The sequence below is a fragment of the Nothobranchius furzeri genome, chromosome 4 (genome assembly GCF_043380555.1).
Source record: "Nothobranchius furzeri strain GRZ-AD chromosome 4, NfurGRZ-RIMD1, whole genome shotgun sequence".
NCBI lineage: Eukaryota > Metazoa > Chordata > Actinopteri > Cyprinodontiformes > Nothobranchiidae > Nothobranchius > Nothobranchius furzeri.
Window position 1 is genome coordinate 3441718 of NC_091744.1, and position 16240 is coordinate 3457957.

At 41.9% G+C, this 16240-nt stretch overlaps 1 protein-coding gene across 2 annotated transcripts in view; it reads left to right on the forward strand.

The window, feature by feature from the left end:
* The window catches only part of LOC107391070 (zeta-sarcoglycan), a 547146-nt gene that overhangs the window by 437723 nt on the left and 93183 nt on the right, over window positions 1-16240 (forward strand). For both annotated transcript variants that reach the window (XM_070550008.1, XM_015968123.3), the window contains exon 5: window positions 13592-13714. In XM_070550008.1, coding sequence (XP_070406109.1) covers window positions 13592-13714 — 123 coding nt within the window. The remainder of the gene's footprint in view (window positions 1-13591; window positions 13715-16240) is intronic.

Below are 16240 nucleotides of genomic sequence, written 5' to 3' on the forward strand. Positions count from 1 at the left end.
AAATTAGAATATTCTGAAAAGGCTGAATATAGAAGACACCTGCTGCCACTCTAATCAGCTGATTTACTCAAAACACCTGCAAAGGCCTTTAAAAGGTCCCTCAGTCTTGTTTTGAAGGCACCACAATCATGGGGAAGACTTCTGACTTAACAGCTGTCCAAAAGACAATCATTGACACCTTGCACAAGGAGGGCAAGACACAAAAGGTGATTGCTAAAGAAGCTGGCTGTTCGCAGAGCTCTGTGTCCAAGCACATTAACAGACAGGCGAAGGGACGGAAAAAATGTGGTAGAAAAAAGTGTACAAGCTCTAGGGATAACCGCACCCTGCAGAGAATTGTGACGACAAACCCATTCAAAAATGTGGGGGAGATCCACAAAGAGTGGACTGCAGCTGGAGTCAGCGCTTCAAGAACCACCACGAGGAGACTCATGAAAGACATGGGATTCAGGTGTCGCATTCCGTGTGTCAAGCCACTCCTGAACAAGAAACAGCGCAAGAAGCGTCTCGCCTGGGCCAAGGACAAAAAGGACTGGACTGATGCTGAGTGGTCCAAAGTTATGTTTTCTGATGAAAGCAAGTTCTGCATTTCCTTTGGAAATCAAGGACCCAGAGTCTGGAGGAAGAGCGGAGAAGCACAGAATCCACGTTGCATGAGGTCCAGTGTAAAGTTTCCACCGTCAGTGATGGTGTGGGGTGCCATGTCATCTGCCGGTGTTGGCCCACTCTGTTTCCTGAGGTCCAGGGTCAATGCAGCCGTCTACCAGGAAGTTTTAGAGCACTTCATGCTTCCTGCTGCTGACCAACTTTATGGGGATGCAGACTTCACCTTTCAACAGGACTTGGCACCTGCACACAGTGCCAAAACCACCAGCACCTGGTTCAAGGACCATGGTATCCCTGTCCTTGATTGGCCAGCAAACTCGCCTGACCTTAACCCCATAGAAAATCTATGGGGTATTCTGAAGCGGAGGATGCAATACGCTAGACCCAACAATGCAGAGGAGCTGAAGACGACTATCAGAGCAACCTGGGCTCTCATAACACCTGAGCAGTGCCACAGACTGATCGAGTCCATGCCACGCCGCATTACTGCAGTTATTGAGGCAAAAGGAGCCCCGACTAAGTATTGAGTGCTATACATGCACATTCTTTTCATGTTCATCCTTTTCAGTTGGCCAACATTAGAGAAACAAACATTTTTTCATTGGCCTTTAGAATATTCTAATTTTCTGAGATACCAGATTTGATGTTTTCATTGGTTGTCACCTATAAATATCAAAATTAAACGTAATAAACATCGGAAATACATTGGTCTGTGTGCATTGCATGAATATAATGTACAAGTTTCACGTTTTGAATGGAATTACTGAAATATTTTCAACCTTTTGATGATATTCTAATTTACTGGCCAGCACCTGTATAACCTTATTTGCTCCAAATGAATGGAAAAGGCAACAAAGTCACCTTAAAGGGGTAAGCTTCTCCCAGGTCAGCGTCCTTCACAATAGCCGTGTTTCCATTGTTGGAACTTCAGGGTGAATTCTGGGAGGGGGAGATTAACTGGGAGATATGATGTCCTGGTCCAATAACATGTTGTGTTTCCATTCTAAATCAGCCCTTTCAGAAGTTTACACAGACATCAGCATATTGGGAGCCTAAGTCACGCCCATCTACTTCCGGAAATAGCTCTTTTAGCCCCGTTGACTTGCATTCATTTTTTTCATTCTTCCGGGGACCCATGAGCCGACCGGAAAGGGAGGAGACTTAGGCTCCCTATTGCACCTGCTTCGGCAGCGAGTGATGTCACTGATCAGCACCAAAAAGCATCCACAGTAACATTAATACCATTAAACGTTTTATTCAGTTGAAGTATATCATAATTTAATCCAATCAGAAGACGAGAGCAGCTGTGTGATGTAAAACGTGGTGTTCAATGACCCGATGAAGCTCAGTTTTTTACAGCGCTCTGTGAGACAACAAACCCCATGAATTATGTTATGTGGGGGAATTCCACCATGTTTTTTTATGTGGGGAGTTTAATTTTAAGAGTAATCTGTCCTTGTTTTCTTTCACTTCCGTTCTGCTTCACCAGCAACAAATTTTACTTCTACCAGTTGTTTTGGACATTTCCTACGGAATTACAGAAAACATAGCATGAGGTAACCAAATGTTCCACTCAGCTTCTCAACCGGGCCTGTCCAAGTACATAATCCTGATCAGGTACTCAGAAAGTTCTGGAAAATGGCAGTTCGGCCGGTCCGATCAAGTGAAGACACGTACATGTCGAGAAGTTCCTGTAAATGTATCCCAAAGTTCTTATAATGGAAACGTACCTAATGATCTTTAGCCTCGTAGTGTAGAAAAATCCTACTAGGTTAGTACTTCTGCATCTCTGGAGTAGTCCTGAATAAAACTTCCTATTCTGTTCTCTAGGGTATGAGCTCATTTGACTTGATTAAATCTGGGTTTTTTTTGTTTTGTTTTGTTTTTTGTTATCTGCCGAAAGCACACACAAGGCAAAAATACATCCTCATATAAGTATGGATCATCTTGATCTATACATTATTTCTGTGTTGTTTTCAAAGTACGTTGCAAATGTTTGATAATGGAGTCTTTTCTACACTCAAAAAAAATGTACATGCAACACCTTTGTTTCTGCTCCGATTTTTCATGAGATGGACTTAAAGATCTAAAATTCCTTCCAGATACACAATATTACCATTTCTCTCTAACATTGTTCACAAATCAGTCTGAATGTGTGATAGTGAGCACTTCTGCTTTGCTGAGATAATCCATCCCACCTCACAGGTGTGCCACATCAAGATGCTGATCCGACATCATGAGTAGTGCACAGGTGTACCTTATACTGCCCACAATAAAAGGCCACCCTGGAATGTGCAGTTTTGTCTCACAGCAAAATGCCACAGATGCCACGACCATTGAGGGAGCATGCAATTGGCATGCCGACAGCAGGAATGTCAACCAGATCTGTTGCTCGTGCATTGAATGTTAATTTCTCCACCATAAGCCGTCTCCAAAGGTGTTTCAGAGAATATGGCAGTACATCCAACCGGCCTCACAACCGCAGACGACGTGTAACCACTCCAGCCCAGGACCTCCACATCCAGCAGGTTCACCTCCAAGATCATCTGAGACCAGCCACTCAGACAGCTGCTGAAACAATTGGTTTGCATAACCAAACAATTTCTGCACAAACTGTCAGAAACCGTCTCAGGGAAGCTCAACTGCATGCTCGTCGTCCTCATCGGGGTCTTGATCTGACTCCAGCTCGTCGCCGTAACAGACTTGAGTGGGTAAATGCTTACATTCAATGGCGTCTGGCACGTTGGAGAGGTGTTCTCTTCACGGATGAATCTCGGTTTACATTGTTCAGGGCAGATGGCAGACAGCATGTGTGGCGTCATGTGGGTGAGCACTTTGCTGATGTCAATGTTGTGGATCAAGTGGCCCATGGTGGTGGTGGGGTTATGGTATGGGCAGGCATCTGTTATGGACGGAGAACACAGGTGCATTTTATTGATGGCATTTTGAATGCACAGAGATACCGTGATGAGATCCTGAGGCCCATTGTTGTGCCGTACATCCATGAACATCATCTCATGTTTCAGCAAGATAATGCACGGCCCCATGTTGCAAGGATCTGTACAAAATTCTTTGAAGCTGAAAATGTCCCAGTTCTTGCATGGCCAGCATACTCACCGGACATGTCACCCGTTGAGCATGTTTGGGATGTGCTTGACTGGCGTATATGACAGCGTGTACCAGTTCCCACTAATATCCAACAACTTCGCACAGCCATTGAAGAGGAGTGGACCAACATTCCACAGGCCACAATTGACAATCTGATAAACTCTATGTGAAGAAGATGTGTTGCACTGCATGAGGCAAATGGTGGTCACACCAGATACTGACCGGTTCTGAGTCCCCAGACCCCCAATAAAGCAAAACAACTGCACATTCCAGGGTGTCCTTTTATTATGGGCAGTATAAGGTACACCTGTGCACTACTCATGATGTCGGATCAGCATCTTGATGTGGCACACCTGTGAGGTGGGATGGATTATCTCAGCAAAGCACAGGTGCTCACTATCACACATTTAGACTGATTTCAATTAAATTCAATTCAAATATACTTTATAAATCCCAGGGGGAAATTAGAGTTTCAGTACACACAATTCAGAGATCAGACATACATGGGCAAGATACATGACAAGAATTGGTGACTGTGGTCATTTGCAACCCTGTGTCACGCTACCTTAATAGAGATCAGAGGGTTACATGAGGATTGGTTCAGGTGGAGGGAAAAAAAGGCACTTCAGTTACCCTCCACCGTGAGGGCAGCTTTGCTCTGCAAAGATTGTGAACAATGTTTGAGAGAAATGGTAATATTGTGTATCTGGAATTAATTTTAGTTCTTTAAGTCCATCTCATGAAAAATCAGAGCAGAAACAAAGGTGTTGCGTTTATATTTTTGTTGAGTGTATATAACGTTTCCAAGAACAAATCAACATGAAGACATGTCCCCCTCTTTTGGTAAATGGCCTGTATTTGATATAGCACCTTCTAGAGTCCTGGGACCCCTCCAAGGCACTTTACAACACAATCAGTTATTCGCCCATTCACACACACATTCACACTTTTTCTTAAGCCCATCTCCCGCCTTACTCAGCACACAAAAGACAGTTTTTGTGAGTCAAACACAAATGTGCATGAACATGCTGACATGACACCTGCACCCTCACGTCAGAAATCTGCACTTCAAGCTTTATAGTAGGACACGAGCTGAACAGTGAAATGTTGATAATCAAATATGGGAGAAAGTCTGCATCACAGCACACGTCTAATTTAAACCCTTCTTCACTTTCTCACCCTGCTTTCTGCTCCAAACCACGTTTGTTTCTGTGATTTCAAATGTGCAAAACTCTCTTAAGCTGTCAACTCTCTGTGACTTGTGTGCACATCATACACTTGCACCTTGCATTTAGACAAATCGCATCTCTGTTACTATTTGACCACAGTCAGGGGGGAAGTTTACCTGTAAACTAAGAAGTGAAAGATTTAAAAGAAAAAAAGCCTAATCCCAGATTGATAGATGCTAATAAGGTTTGATTATGACTGACAAGGGCTTTAGCTTTCTGACATCTCTAATAGCTTGGGAGCCCAGATGGAGGAGAGGGGGATTAAGGAGATGATCTTTTTTTCTGCTGGTTCAGTTGGGATGAAATTGCAGAATATTACTCTCTAAATTAAAAATATTAAATTACAGCAAAGATGATTTTGAATCATCCTCTGGTGATTACCGCTGCACCAGAAAGTGTGTTACTTTCTGCAAAGTTGATCAACTCTGAGACCACACCGTGAACTTTTTTATTTAAACTTTAATCAGAAATGAATATTTTAACACTTTCATATAATCTTATCATTCGGTGATTTGTGGCATTAATTATTAGCATTTAAAGCTGAAAAATGCTCTGTGCTGCAAGTATGAATAAAATAGATTTGAATTATTTTGATGTGCGATGAGATAAACAGAACAAAATAAGGTCAGTGTATTAAGATTTTCCATTAAATTCTGCTTATCGTGTCATCTGTTGTTACATCATGTTGTTCTTGGTGTTTGTTCATGCTAAAAGTGTGTGGCTTTCTGACACGTGCCATGCTCTAAATCGCTTTTTCAGATGCGATCAATCACAATCACAGTGTGCAACTGAAGCCAGTCTCACTGAGCTGCAACTGTTGGCAATATATTGCAAAGTGAATTTGCACAAGTTTCTTAAATGTTTCCAAACATTTGGAAGGATTCTCAACCCCTTTTGATGCAAGGCTTTGTTTTTGTTCTTGTGGATTTTTGAACAATTTTAAGTAAAAAGATCTCCTCTCAAAATAGTCACAGTCTAGAAAAGTGAGTCGCACTGTTGGTCACGAGGAGCTACACAGGGGGACTTGATATGATTTGCACAATTCAAAATAAAACTGAAAAGCTATCGCAGATCACAGGTGCCGCTTGCTTCCAGGCAATTGCTTGGTGCTCCCAGGCCACAAGGGGGCCCCAGAGGGCCAACAAACTGTGAAGTCAGCACCACAACAGTGGTGAGACAGTGAAAAGCTGTCATTTGACGGCACTGTCCCTCGTCTCCTTCTCCGTCTCTGACTGCTCTGCTGTACATTTTTTCATCTGTTCCCTCCACGCTTGGACTGCCTCTGTCAGAGAATCCATCCACTAGCGCACACCACCCCTCACCCCCCCGCTCAAAACGAAGAAACAGCAGCACGCTCCTTAGGCCAGGGAGATACTTGCTGTTTAACAACGCGTGCACATGTTTAAAATTGCTGTCTCGTGTGACTTGCGTTGATTTGAAGCTTTGTATGAGCACATCCCCCGACATTAACGTGATGTGTTCACGCTGCAATATACAAGTAACCAGTAGGTGGAATTGACAAAACAAGCAAGACACACTCGTCATGGTCACTCTGTCTGTGGTTTACAGTTTGCTCATACTATCTACAATCCCGCTGCTGTCGTTCTTTCTGCTGTGATTTTTTTTTAATATTAAAGTTTTTTTATTAAGTTTTCCAAATTTTTACATACAAACAAAAACTCTCTGGCTTCCTTATCCAGCCTCTCATTCTCCTTTTCCAAATCCATAATCCGTGCATCCGCTTCCTCCAGCTTTTCACCAAGGCTAATAACTTCTGTTTCCATTTTAGCCTGTGATGCTTTTACTTGTGAAACGTCTGCCTGTAGATCCTGCAGAATGCTGCTCACTTGAGCCATTTCCCGCAATGCCTTTTCCAACGTAGACTGCAGCTCCGTCATTGCATTCACTGCCACCGGGTTCGACAAGCCGGCCTCATGACTCTGCGTAGCGTCCTCGCCGTTGTTAACACCGGCTAGCTTGTTGCTACTAGCGGCTACCATACTAGCCGCCTGTTTTGCCGATCTCGTTTTCGGATTCACAGTAGACATTTTTTCACACTTTTCTCTTACGCGCTCTAGGATCCTATCGTCGATGGTAGATCAATTTAACATCATAGAAAGTAAAGTCCCAATCATGAAAATCCAGGGGAAAGTGGCTGACCCGTCAGGAGGTCCTGCTCTAGGCGGCCATCATGGTCTGCCGTCACACGTGACTGTTTCTGCTGTGATTTCAAAATGAACCTGCTACTGATCTCTTCTATTGATACCATGTTTATTTTGGTTGTACCCATCTATCCAGTCTGAGTTCTCTACTGTGCCCCCTAGAGGAACACTCGAGTACTGCCTGCAGTGCAGCAGCAAGTAAGTTAACAAAGACGCGGCCTGCTGTTTGCATCAAAGCGACAATTCAAAAGCAAGTATATTCTAGGCCTTAGTCTGCGCCAGACAACAGCACTTTTTGTTTGGGGGCATCATGAAAAGCTTGCAGCACTACTATACTGGGCATGTAGATTCTCAAGGAATAGTCCCTTAAAACCTTTTTCCTCTTCCATCCCGTCCTTGCATTCCGTACCAAAGTACGCGTTGAAGAGGCATTGATAGAAGACTTGTGGGTCTTCGGTACGACTCTGTTTGATTGACAAAGCTAACTGTATGCCAACCTCCTGTGAATTATAAGTGTACTCTTTCCGAATCGCAGCTTCCAGCTTGTCGTAATCATTTGCGATCAAATTACGCTTGCGATCAATAAGCGAACCCACGGCATCGGAGGTCAACCTTATCACAAAAATCTTGTCCTCCAGGGTCATTCCCGGACATCGCTGAAAGTGATGTCTGAGGTTACTCAGATATGTGTCAACCGGGTACGACTTACCTGGTTGAGGGCTGAATTTTTTGACGCTCCGAGACATCCTGTAGATGTCAGATATGGGCACAGGTGTGATCGGTTGGCCGGTGCTGCAGGAGGGTATTGTTGCTGTGCAACCAGAAGGTGTGTAAGAGCATCAGTAACATATGTATGGCTTGGCTGGTACAGATGAGCTGGAGGCAGGAACGGATGGGCTGGCTGAGGAGCCAGATAGTCAGGATGAGGGGCTGGAGGTGGCACAAACTGGCATGGCTAAAAAGCCGGAGGTGGTGGTAAATGTCCCATTTCTGCTTCAGCAGGTGCACTCCCACCAGCTGCACTTGCAGCCAGTGGAACAGCTTCTGCATCAGCTGGAGGTGGAGGAGGTGGAGGAGAACGAGGAGGAGATCACTGGAGTGATTTCTCTTTTTCTCTTATGAGTGCAGAAATCTGTGATCGTAAATAATCCAGTTCATTTTCTCGGTTTTCTACCTGAGCTTTAAGTGAAGAAATATCGTGCTTTAAACCATATTTCTCAGCTTCCAAATCTCTTATTTTATCCTCCAGTTGACTCTTGTCATCTAACAAATTTGTAATCTCTGTCTGGGCTGTTTCCAGCTGGTCCTGGGTTTCTGTTAGTTGTTGCCGAGCATCGCTCAGCTTCTCCTCAGCGTCAGAACTACCTGCTTCATCTTTTACCGCTTGTTCAGAAAGGGCACGCATTGTACCTTGTGTGTCCCTATGAGCATTTACTTCTCTGTCCCAGAGGTGAACTAACAAGACAGCAAACTCCACCAGGTGTTCTGTGCGGGCAGCTGACTTAAGAGGTTTACCTGTTCTGGACAGATTTTCAATGTTAGTTTGTAATAACTTCATCAGCTCGGTGGTTCTGCAAACCTTCAGCATAGCCGTGATTAGACAAGCTTTCCTGTCCCACAACAGACTCAACTGCATCAATAACCTGTCTTCCCAGTGAGGGAAGGGCTGATTTTTCTCCTTCTGACATGTTTTAAAAATCAAAAATGACCTTTCACCAAAATGAATGTAATGAACAGAAAAATCCGCAAGATGGCGGCTGAGCACCGATGGTGGGTACGGGCGGGGGTGCTGATGTCACCGTGTCTCTGCCCGGCACTCTCAAAATGGCGGTGAGTCGATGACGTCACCAGGAAGTTTTAAACACAAAAGTGAATAAAACACCGCTAAAACTGCACAAACTGGGTTCGGAGTTTTACTCTTAGGCGTAGCGGATTTTGAGACACAGAAACGCTGCGTCAAAACGGCTTGACAGGTTGTCGGGACGCGTATACCGACTGTTACCGGGTCCACTAGTTAGCATTGTTATGCTAACTAGCGGGGCCTGGCGCTTACAGGCTTTGACGGTCCAATCCAGCCGGAATTGGACAGTCCAAGTAACTAAAATGTCCGTGTGCGTTGTCAGTATATTCGGACTCTAGCGTTTGCAGTTTGTGTTTGCAGAGACGCTCTTCCGTGTTAAGCTTAGTCATTAGCGGCTTAATGTTAGTAAACTCAACCGGATTGATAACCGGGAGGATCAAGATTGCTATCGAGGGAAGCGGACTTCCAGCGGGGATATTTCTATATCTCCATTACACAATAAATTGTACACAATGCCACGTACACTCAAAAAAGGACATGGAAATACAGTATTTACCTTAAAGAAGCAGGAAATCCTTCATTGCTAACTCAAAATGACTGCCGTATGCCACGTCAGCCTTAGGATGATTTGAGATGAAACAGCGCCTCCTGTGGAGGATGACTGGCGTCAACCCCCCTTTTCTTTAAATGGAGATGCTGCTCTCTGGTGATGGATTACGGGACCGCCTCATTCTCAAACCAGGAACATCAACTTTTTTTTTATCAATCAATCAATCAATCATTCAAAGCTTTATTTATAAAGCGCCTTCCGCAACCCTGCCAGGAAGCCCAAAGCGCTGAATTTTAAAGAGTTTTAACTGTCTAAATATGTCTCAGACTTAGCACAAAGTGTCCAAAAAATTTGCAAATATCGGGCTGGCTCACCATTATGTAATGAGTGTTAATTACAATTAATTAAGGACCACAAGACATTAAAATTTCATATCTAGTATGAAATCCATCTTGCAGACCACTGGTTTATTTAATCAGAAGATTGGATCTTTTTAAGACAGGGATTTAGATGACACCTTGTAATAACTTAGAGACAAGAGAAGAGAGAGAGACCTTCAAACGTTTAAGATGGTTTATTACTAAATAATTTTAAACAATTTAAACAAGACTAACTCTCTAATGATGGATGTTCTGTTTGAATGAGGTGTGAGATGGTTGGTGTGTGTGTGAATGAGTGTTATTCAGAACCCTCGCATCCGGAGAAACAAAGTCTGAGTGGGAGATGATGTTTTGCTCCTAATTTATCAGAGTTTGAGACTGGTAGTCATTAACACATGAGACGCCATTTATGTCACATCCACATACCCTCAGTGAGACCTCCAACGATGGATCCAGAATGCCAGGTCCTCGGACATTCCTTCCGGTACTGGAGCTGATGACACAGCGTCACAGCACGACAAACTAGTCCTTGGATAGTCTCCAGGTAAAAAGCGACAGGTGGTTAACAGCGTCAAAAAGGGGACCCTCCTTGGGTCAGCGAGTTCAACTTTTATTCTGAAAGGTACCGTTGCTTGGCTGGTAACAAACAACAGAATTTTCCCAGCTTGATGGTTTTCAGCTTAAAAAGAGAAGTACAGAATGGCAGGTCCATTGTTTCACTTAGCATGCGGTGAACTTCATGGGACCTTGAGAACTGAACTTAAGATGGCGTTGGAACTGTTTTATTAATCTGGATGTTTTTGATTCTGGACGAATCAAAGCTGACAGATTTATAAACCGCACAGAGACTCTGCCACGCTTCAGACTAGGAAGGTTCTGATTGGATCAGTACAGCAATGTGTCATGTGATTGGTTTCCTTACGTGTGTCAGTGTGTCTAGTGAACTAGATTAAGTCATATTACTTATCAAAACATATTAATCATGATATTGTGATTTCACAGATCGGTCACATTGTATTATTGACTAACAGTTGTTTTGATTAGCTTTATTGAAAATAGAGTTCTTTGATTTAATAAAAGAAAAGTCTCTTCATCTTCTGTTTTCATTGCTGCAAAGTAAACAGTTTAGAAGCAAATGCATGACCTTGAGGCTGTTTCATGCACTCTGGCGTTGTGTCAAAAGCAACTGTGGAAAAGGTTAAATAACCTTGAGGAATAACTCCTTCATCACGTTACAGTAGCTACTGTATACTTCAAATATATTTGTTGCAAAAAACAAATCAATAGTTAGTCTGGCAAGCCACCCTATAGATGTAAATATGTAGTTTGGCCACAACTCACTAACTGCCCTCAGATGTGGGATGGGATTTAAGCTTGTCTTTCAAAATGCCTCGGTATGCTATTGGACAACAAACAACGTGACATACTTACCGCCTAAGATCTCAGTCAACAGAGCAGGGCGCCAAACACCACTGAAGAAGAAGACGCAAATACAACCTTTTTCTAAATACAGGTTTTAAGTACCTCCATCTTCTCTTAAATCAAAACAATGAAAAATAAACCAGATCTAAACACTGCTGTGTTAATTTGTAACTGGAAGTGTCTAACACCCCTCCCCAACTGGCTCATGCAACCAGCCTACCGATGTCCTTTGGATTAAAACTCTAAGTTTGTCAGTCGGTGTGCATTTAATCAAGCAGGACTGTTAATTGTGCATGCTCGTCAATGTTTCATCAAATGCCTTTAAACTACTTTCTTGTTGAGCAGACCAGGAGAAACACAGTCATTTTGTATTTTAGGTATTTCCACGGAAGATAAAGAAACGTTTGAGCTGAACGTGAGAGATAAAAGGTCACAGTCACAAATAAAACCTTGAAAGTTTCTGTTTAATTTAAATAGATGTCATCACCAGCAGTCGGTGGATTAAAACTTGCTAGAAAGCTGTTATTGCACAGGAATCAGCAATAAATAGCAGCTCAACAGTAGCACGAGTGCACATCATTATATTTTCATCAGGTTGAGCAGCTTTATCTTCACTTCTGCAGACTTTCCACTCCTACGCAGCATGTGTGTCTGCTTTGCTCCACACAGCCGGGCAAATAATGCTTTTTAAACTAAAATATGCATTCACGTGTAGAGGTTTTTAAATGGACTACATCTGCCAATACAATGTGATCAACCCATCCAAAGGGTTACCTCAAGGCTCTTAAAACTTGAGTTGCATGCAGTAACAGTCATTACCTTGTCATCTTCTACATCATTGCATCATGTACTACAGACTCAAGTATTTTCTGCAAAGCTCCACTTTCTAAGGAACGTTATTTTTTAAAAGCCTTATACAGTTGGGCTAAAACTGAAAAATAAACCGCAGTGCAGATCGGTTAAAAAAAGGTATCTGTTTCAGTCGGTGTGAGATGCTGCAATCTGTGATTTAATAAAACAAAATACGGGCTGGACTCACTCATGGCCCTGAATGCAGCATTCTCAGAGAAAATTACAGCATTCTCTTAAACGTTTTGTTTACATCCATGCCAATCTTAGCTAAAGCTCCTGATGCTGAGTCACTGAAGTGATGCTGGTTGCTAATTGTAACTCATCCAGTTGCAGTCAAACGGACAGGATGAGAGAAACATAATAGTGAAACAATGCAAGGATGAAAACACTCATACAGATACTGAGATACCGTACTTCTACAATGCCTTAAACTATGTAGTGGTAAAAGTTTAATGTTTTCCTGTTTGTAAAATAAAATAAACTGTTGTTGAAAATTGAAGCCAAAATGTCTTGTTTTCAAGTGCAGCTATTATAGATTTTGGGAACCAGAATTGTGCAACAATCATGTTTTTGTTAAGGATTCAAATAACTAATTTTACTGATACATATTACAAAGAATCAACATGAATTAATATTCTAAAATCCTACTTAAAACAGAAAACCAAAGTTTGTTCACCATCTAGTGGCGGTATTGTATTGCACCTTAAGCCCCCCTCCCTACATCCATGATTACTGGAAGCAACACCTCTCATTTGTGAAGAGCTCTAGCTAAAACACATTGTTTTCCAATTATTATTGTCACATTATAGCCTGACAAGACATCCTATTGGTTCCAGCACGCTTCCTGCTTGTTCTAGATCATGAACACAGCTGATTTGTTTAATTTAGCGATGAATCAATCACCAATGAAGGCTGAGGAGACCTTTCAGCTGTTAGATCAAGGTGTTAAAAATACGAATGAACAGCAAGGAGAAAAGTTTTGCTTTCGGTTTGACCACAGAGAATTAATAACAGACACTAGGGGATACTAAAAGCAAGCAAAGCTGTCAAGTGTGCCTTTAAAGCACATTACTATTTTCTTTTAGCATTTATACTTGCAACATCTTCTAATCATTCTAATATTACTATTAGCTGTGTTGTGTGGTAGAAAGATGTGGAATAAAATATTGCCTGCACGAAACTAGAGCTTTTATTTTCATTCATTTGATGGCATGCCCTCGTGGCTTGCATCGTGTCAGCTGTTAGACTACACGCTTACTCAAAGCTTCTGATTTATCTACTGTTGCTTTTCTGGTGTCACAGTACGACCAAGCATAGAGCTGCTCCAGGTCAGAGTCCATATCCCTCTGTGGTTGCTCATTCTAATCACTCTCACAATAATGGTTGGATTATAGCCATCCAAATGCTCGCCTTCATGAATGGTGCTTTTAGTTTTGGAGTAAATGTATAACTCTTATGCTCAATCTCTTTTATTGTTCCAGGTTCAGAGATGGTGGAGGCCCAGTGTCAGAGGTTCGAGGTGAGGAGTGCCGATGGTGAGAGGGTGTTGTTCTCAGCAGATGAAGAAGAGATCAGCATCGGGACGGAAAAACTTAAAGTCACAGGTAGAGTTTTGCAAGAAATACAATGGAAACTAGTGGTGATGCAACTACATATAATATTAATTAGGGATGACAGTATATCAGCATCAATGTCTGTATCGGCCGATATCGGTATCGGCCGATGTCAGTGATTGTTTAACATATTGGCCCAAAACGATCTCCTAACACATGGATTTTCTGCTTCCTGATCACGTGGCATGTGACGTACGTGGATGAAGATCAGCTTTAGAGCTGTGATGTGTAGTCTCACGGTGCGGGGGACTTGTTCCGACGCCCACCCAGTAAAAAATGCAAATGACCACTTTAGTTATCCATGGCAGCACTGCCGGTCTCATGTGTCTGGCACAGTCTTTGCAGGAAGTTCATCTGTTTGTCGGCTCAATCGAGTAAACCGAACCAAGCTGGATGTCTGAATGTTGGTGCCAACGTTTCCTCCGGGGTTCTTGGTTGGGTGCTGGTTCACCTCCTGGCTTGATGAACTAGTTTTCTATGTGATTTTTAAGAGCAGTATCATTTGAGGTTACCTCCACTTTCTTTAGATTTCATCTTTCTTCTGGTGTTGCTCAAATGTGAAACTGCACCAGTTTTAGTGTTGCTATGTAAAAATGTCTTTTGTCTGATTTGTTTTTTTACTTATAAGTAGAGAGAAGCACCAGCTTTTGTAACTCTTTAATGTTCTTCATCTTCAAAACAAAACTCAGGTTATTAATTGTTATATTTTTGTCATCACTATCATTATTTCAGAATCACAAAATATGTCAGAAATAAGTAGAATTACGTATAACCAAATGTGTTTTAGTATCAGTTGTGGAAGGAAAAAGATAAAATTCTTCAAAAAAACATAAACCATAAAAAATAAAATCATAATAATTTCTCCAACTTTAATCCATTCCATTGGTTTCGTCCAGTACATCATTTTTATAAACTTAGTTAGAAACTGAGATGGTTTAGCTGTTATTAGAGATGTAAGAAAATCTCTATATATGACAATATATCACAACATTTTTTCCTGCGATATTACATCGATATTCAATAGCCGTGTATTGAATTTTTGGAAGAATCGACATGCAAACATGTGTGTATTTTCTTTTCTTTTGGTGCAATTAAAATGCCGACCGCTAGTTGGCAGCAGTGTGCATTCAGTTTTGTTTCTACCAATGAAATGTAAATCCCTCTTTTATGGTTCAGATTCCTCACATGATACGTATCAGTTTGGACTGATTATTGAATTTTCCTACATTAATTTCTGTCTAAAAAAATTGCCAAAAAAGGATTGCAATACATTGTGATGCATCGCGTCGTGACACGTATCATATCGCCAGAATTTCACCAATACACATCCCTAGCTGTTATAATTGTAAAGTCCGCTTCTGTGTCTTTAATTTTATGCAAGGATTTGTTGCCATGTTTTTATTGATGACTATACAAAATTTACATATATATGAACCTTATAAATTCTACACTCAAGGTGAACTGCTGCTATACTCACACAGTGCTTTAGGCAATTTGGGAGCTTTGTCCATTAAAGGCACTCTGATGGAATGAGGGCAAACAGGTGACTGTTTCTGTCCTTTAGTGTGTGATGGAGGTAAGAAAACACAGTGTGACCTGTAGAAGAGTGAATGGTGACCCATATGCACTCATGTCTTTTTATATTTTAGGCATTTTTCATCCAAATTTCCTTTATACTTAATTCCTGTCAGTGAAACTAAATGCAGTTTAGTTTCTGTTCAGTGGTTTTGATTTAAAAATACTTCATGAGTGTTTGTGCAGAACCCAAATGCAAGCTGGGAAAAAGGCACCATATTGATGTAAGAGAGAGATCAGCAGCATTGTGTAAGGCCGGATCACACAATGAAACATTAAAAAGCCCACTTTAATTTTCATTATTGTTTTCCAGGAAACGGGGCTTTTAAGGACGTCCTTGAATCTTTCTAGAAAACAAATTTGGCATACGCTGTTTCAGTTCTGAACAACAACTCAGGCGCCTTGTTATCTATGGGCCTGCCAGTGAGTAACATTGCCTCATGCAATATTAAATTTGTAGCGGTGCTGAGCTTTCAATATACCCCGTAAAGTCTCAGCGAGAGCTGGTGCCAAGCATCTGTTCACAGCTGCAGAGGTAGCTACTGGACACAGGGGGCTAAGCACGTCATTATTTCAGAGCCTGTCTTTACAAATCAACAGGAAAATGAGCTTCAGAAAGGAGATCATGTAATCTGGGTTTCAATTTTCTATATAGTCAATATGTTTTTAGTGTTAATATTGTTATTTTGCTAATTAGATAAGATCGTCCTCCAGATTTAGAACTTTCCTGCATTAGCTGCCAAAAGGAAATAGACACGGAAATGTTCAGGTCAGAAAAAGCCACACAGATTTATAATGCACTGGAAAAATTGCATTAATTGACTCACCCATCACATTGGGCAGCAGTAGCGGAACAGGTTCAGCGGGTTGTCTAGTAATCGGAAGGTTGCAGTTTCGATCCCGGCTCCAGACAGAGAATTCTGATGTTGTGTCCTTCAGCAT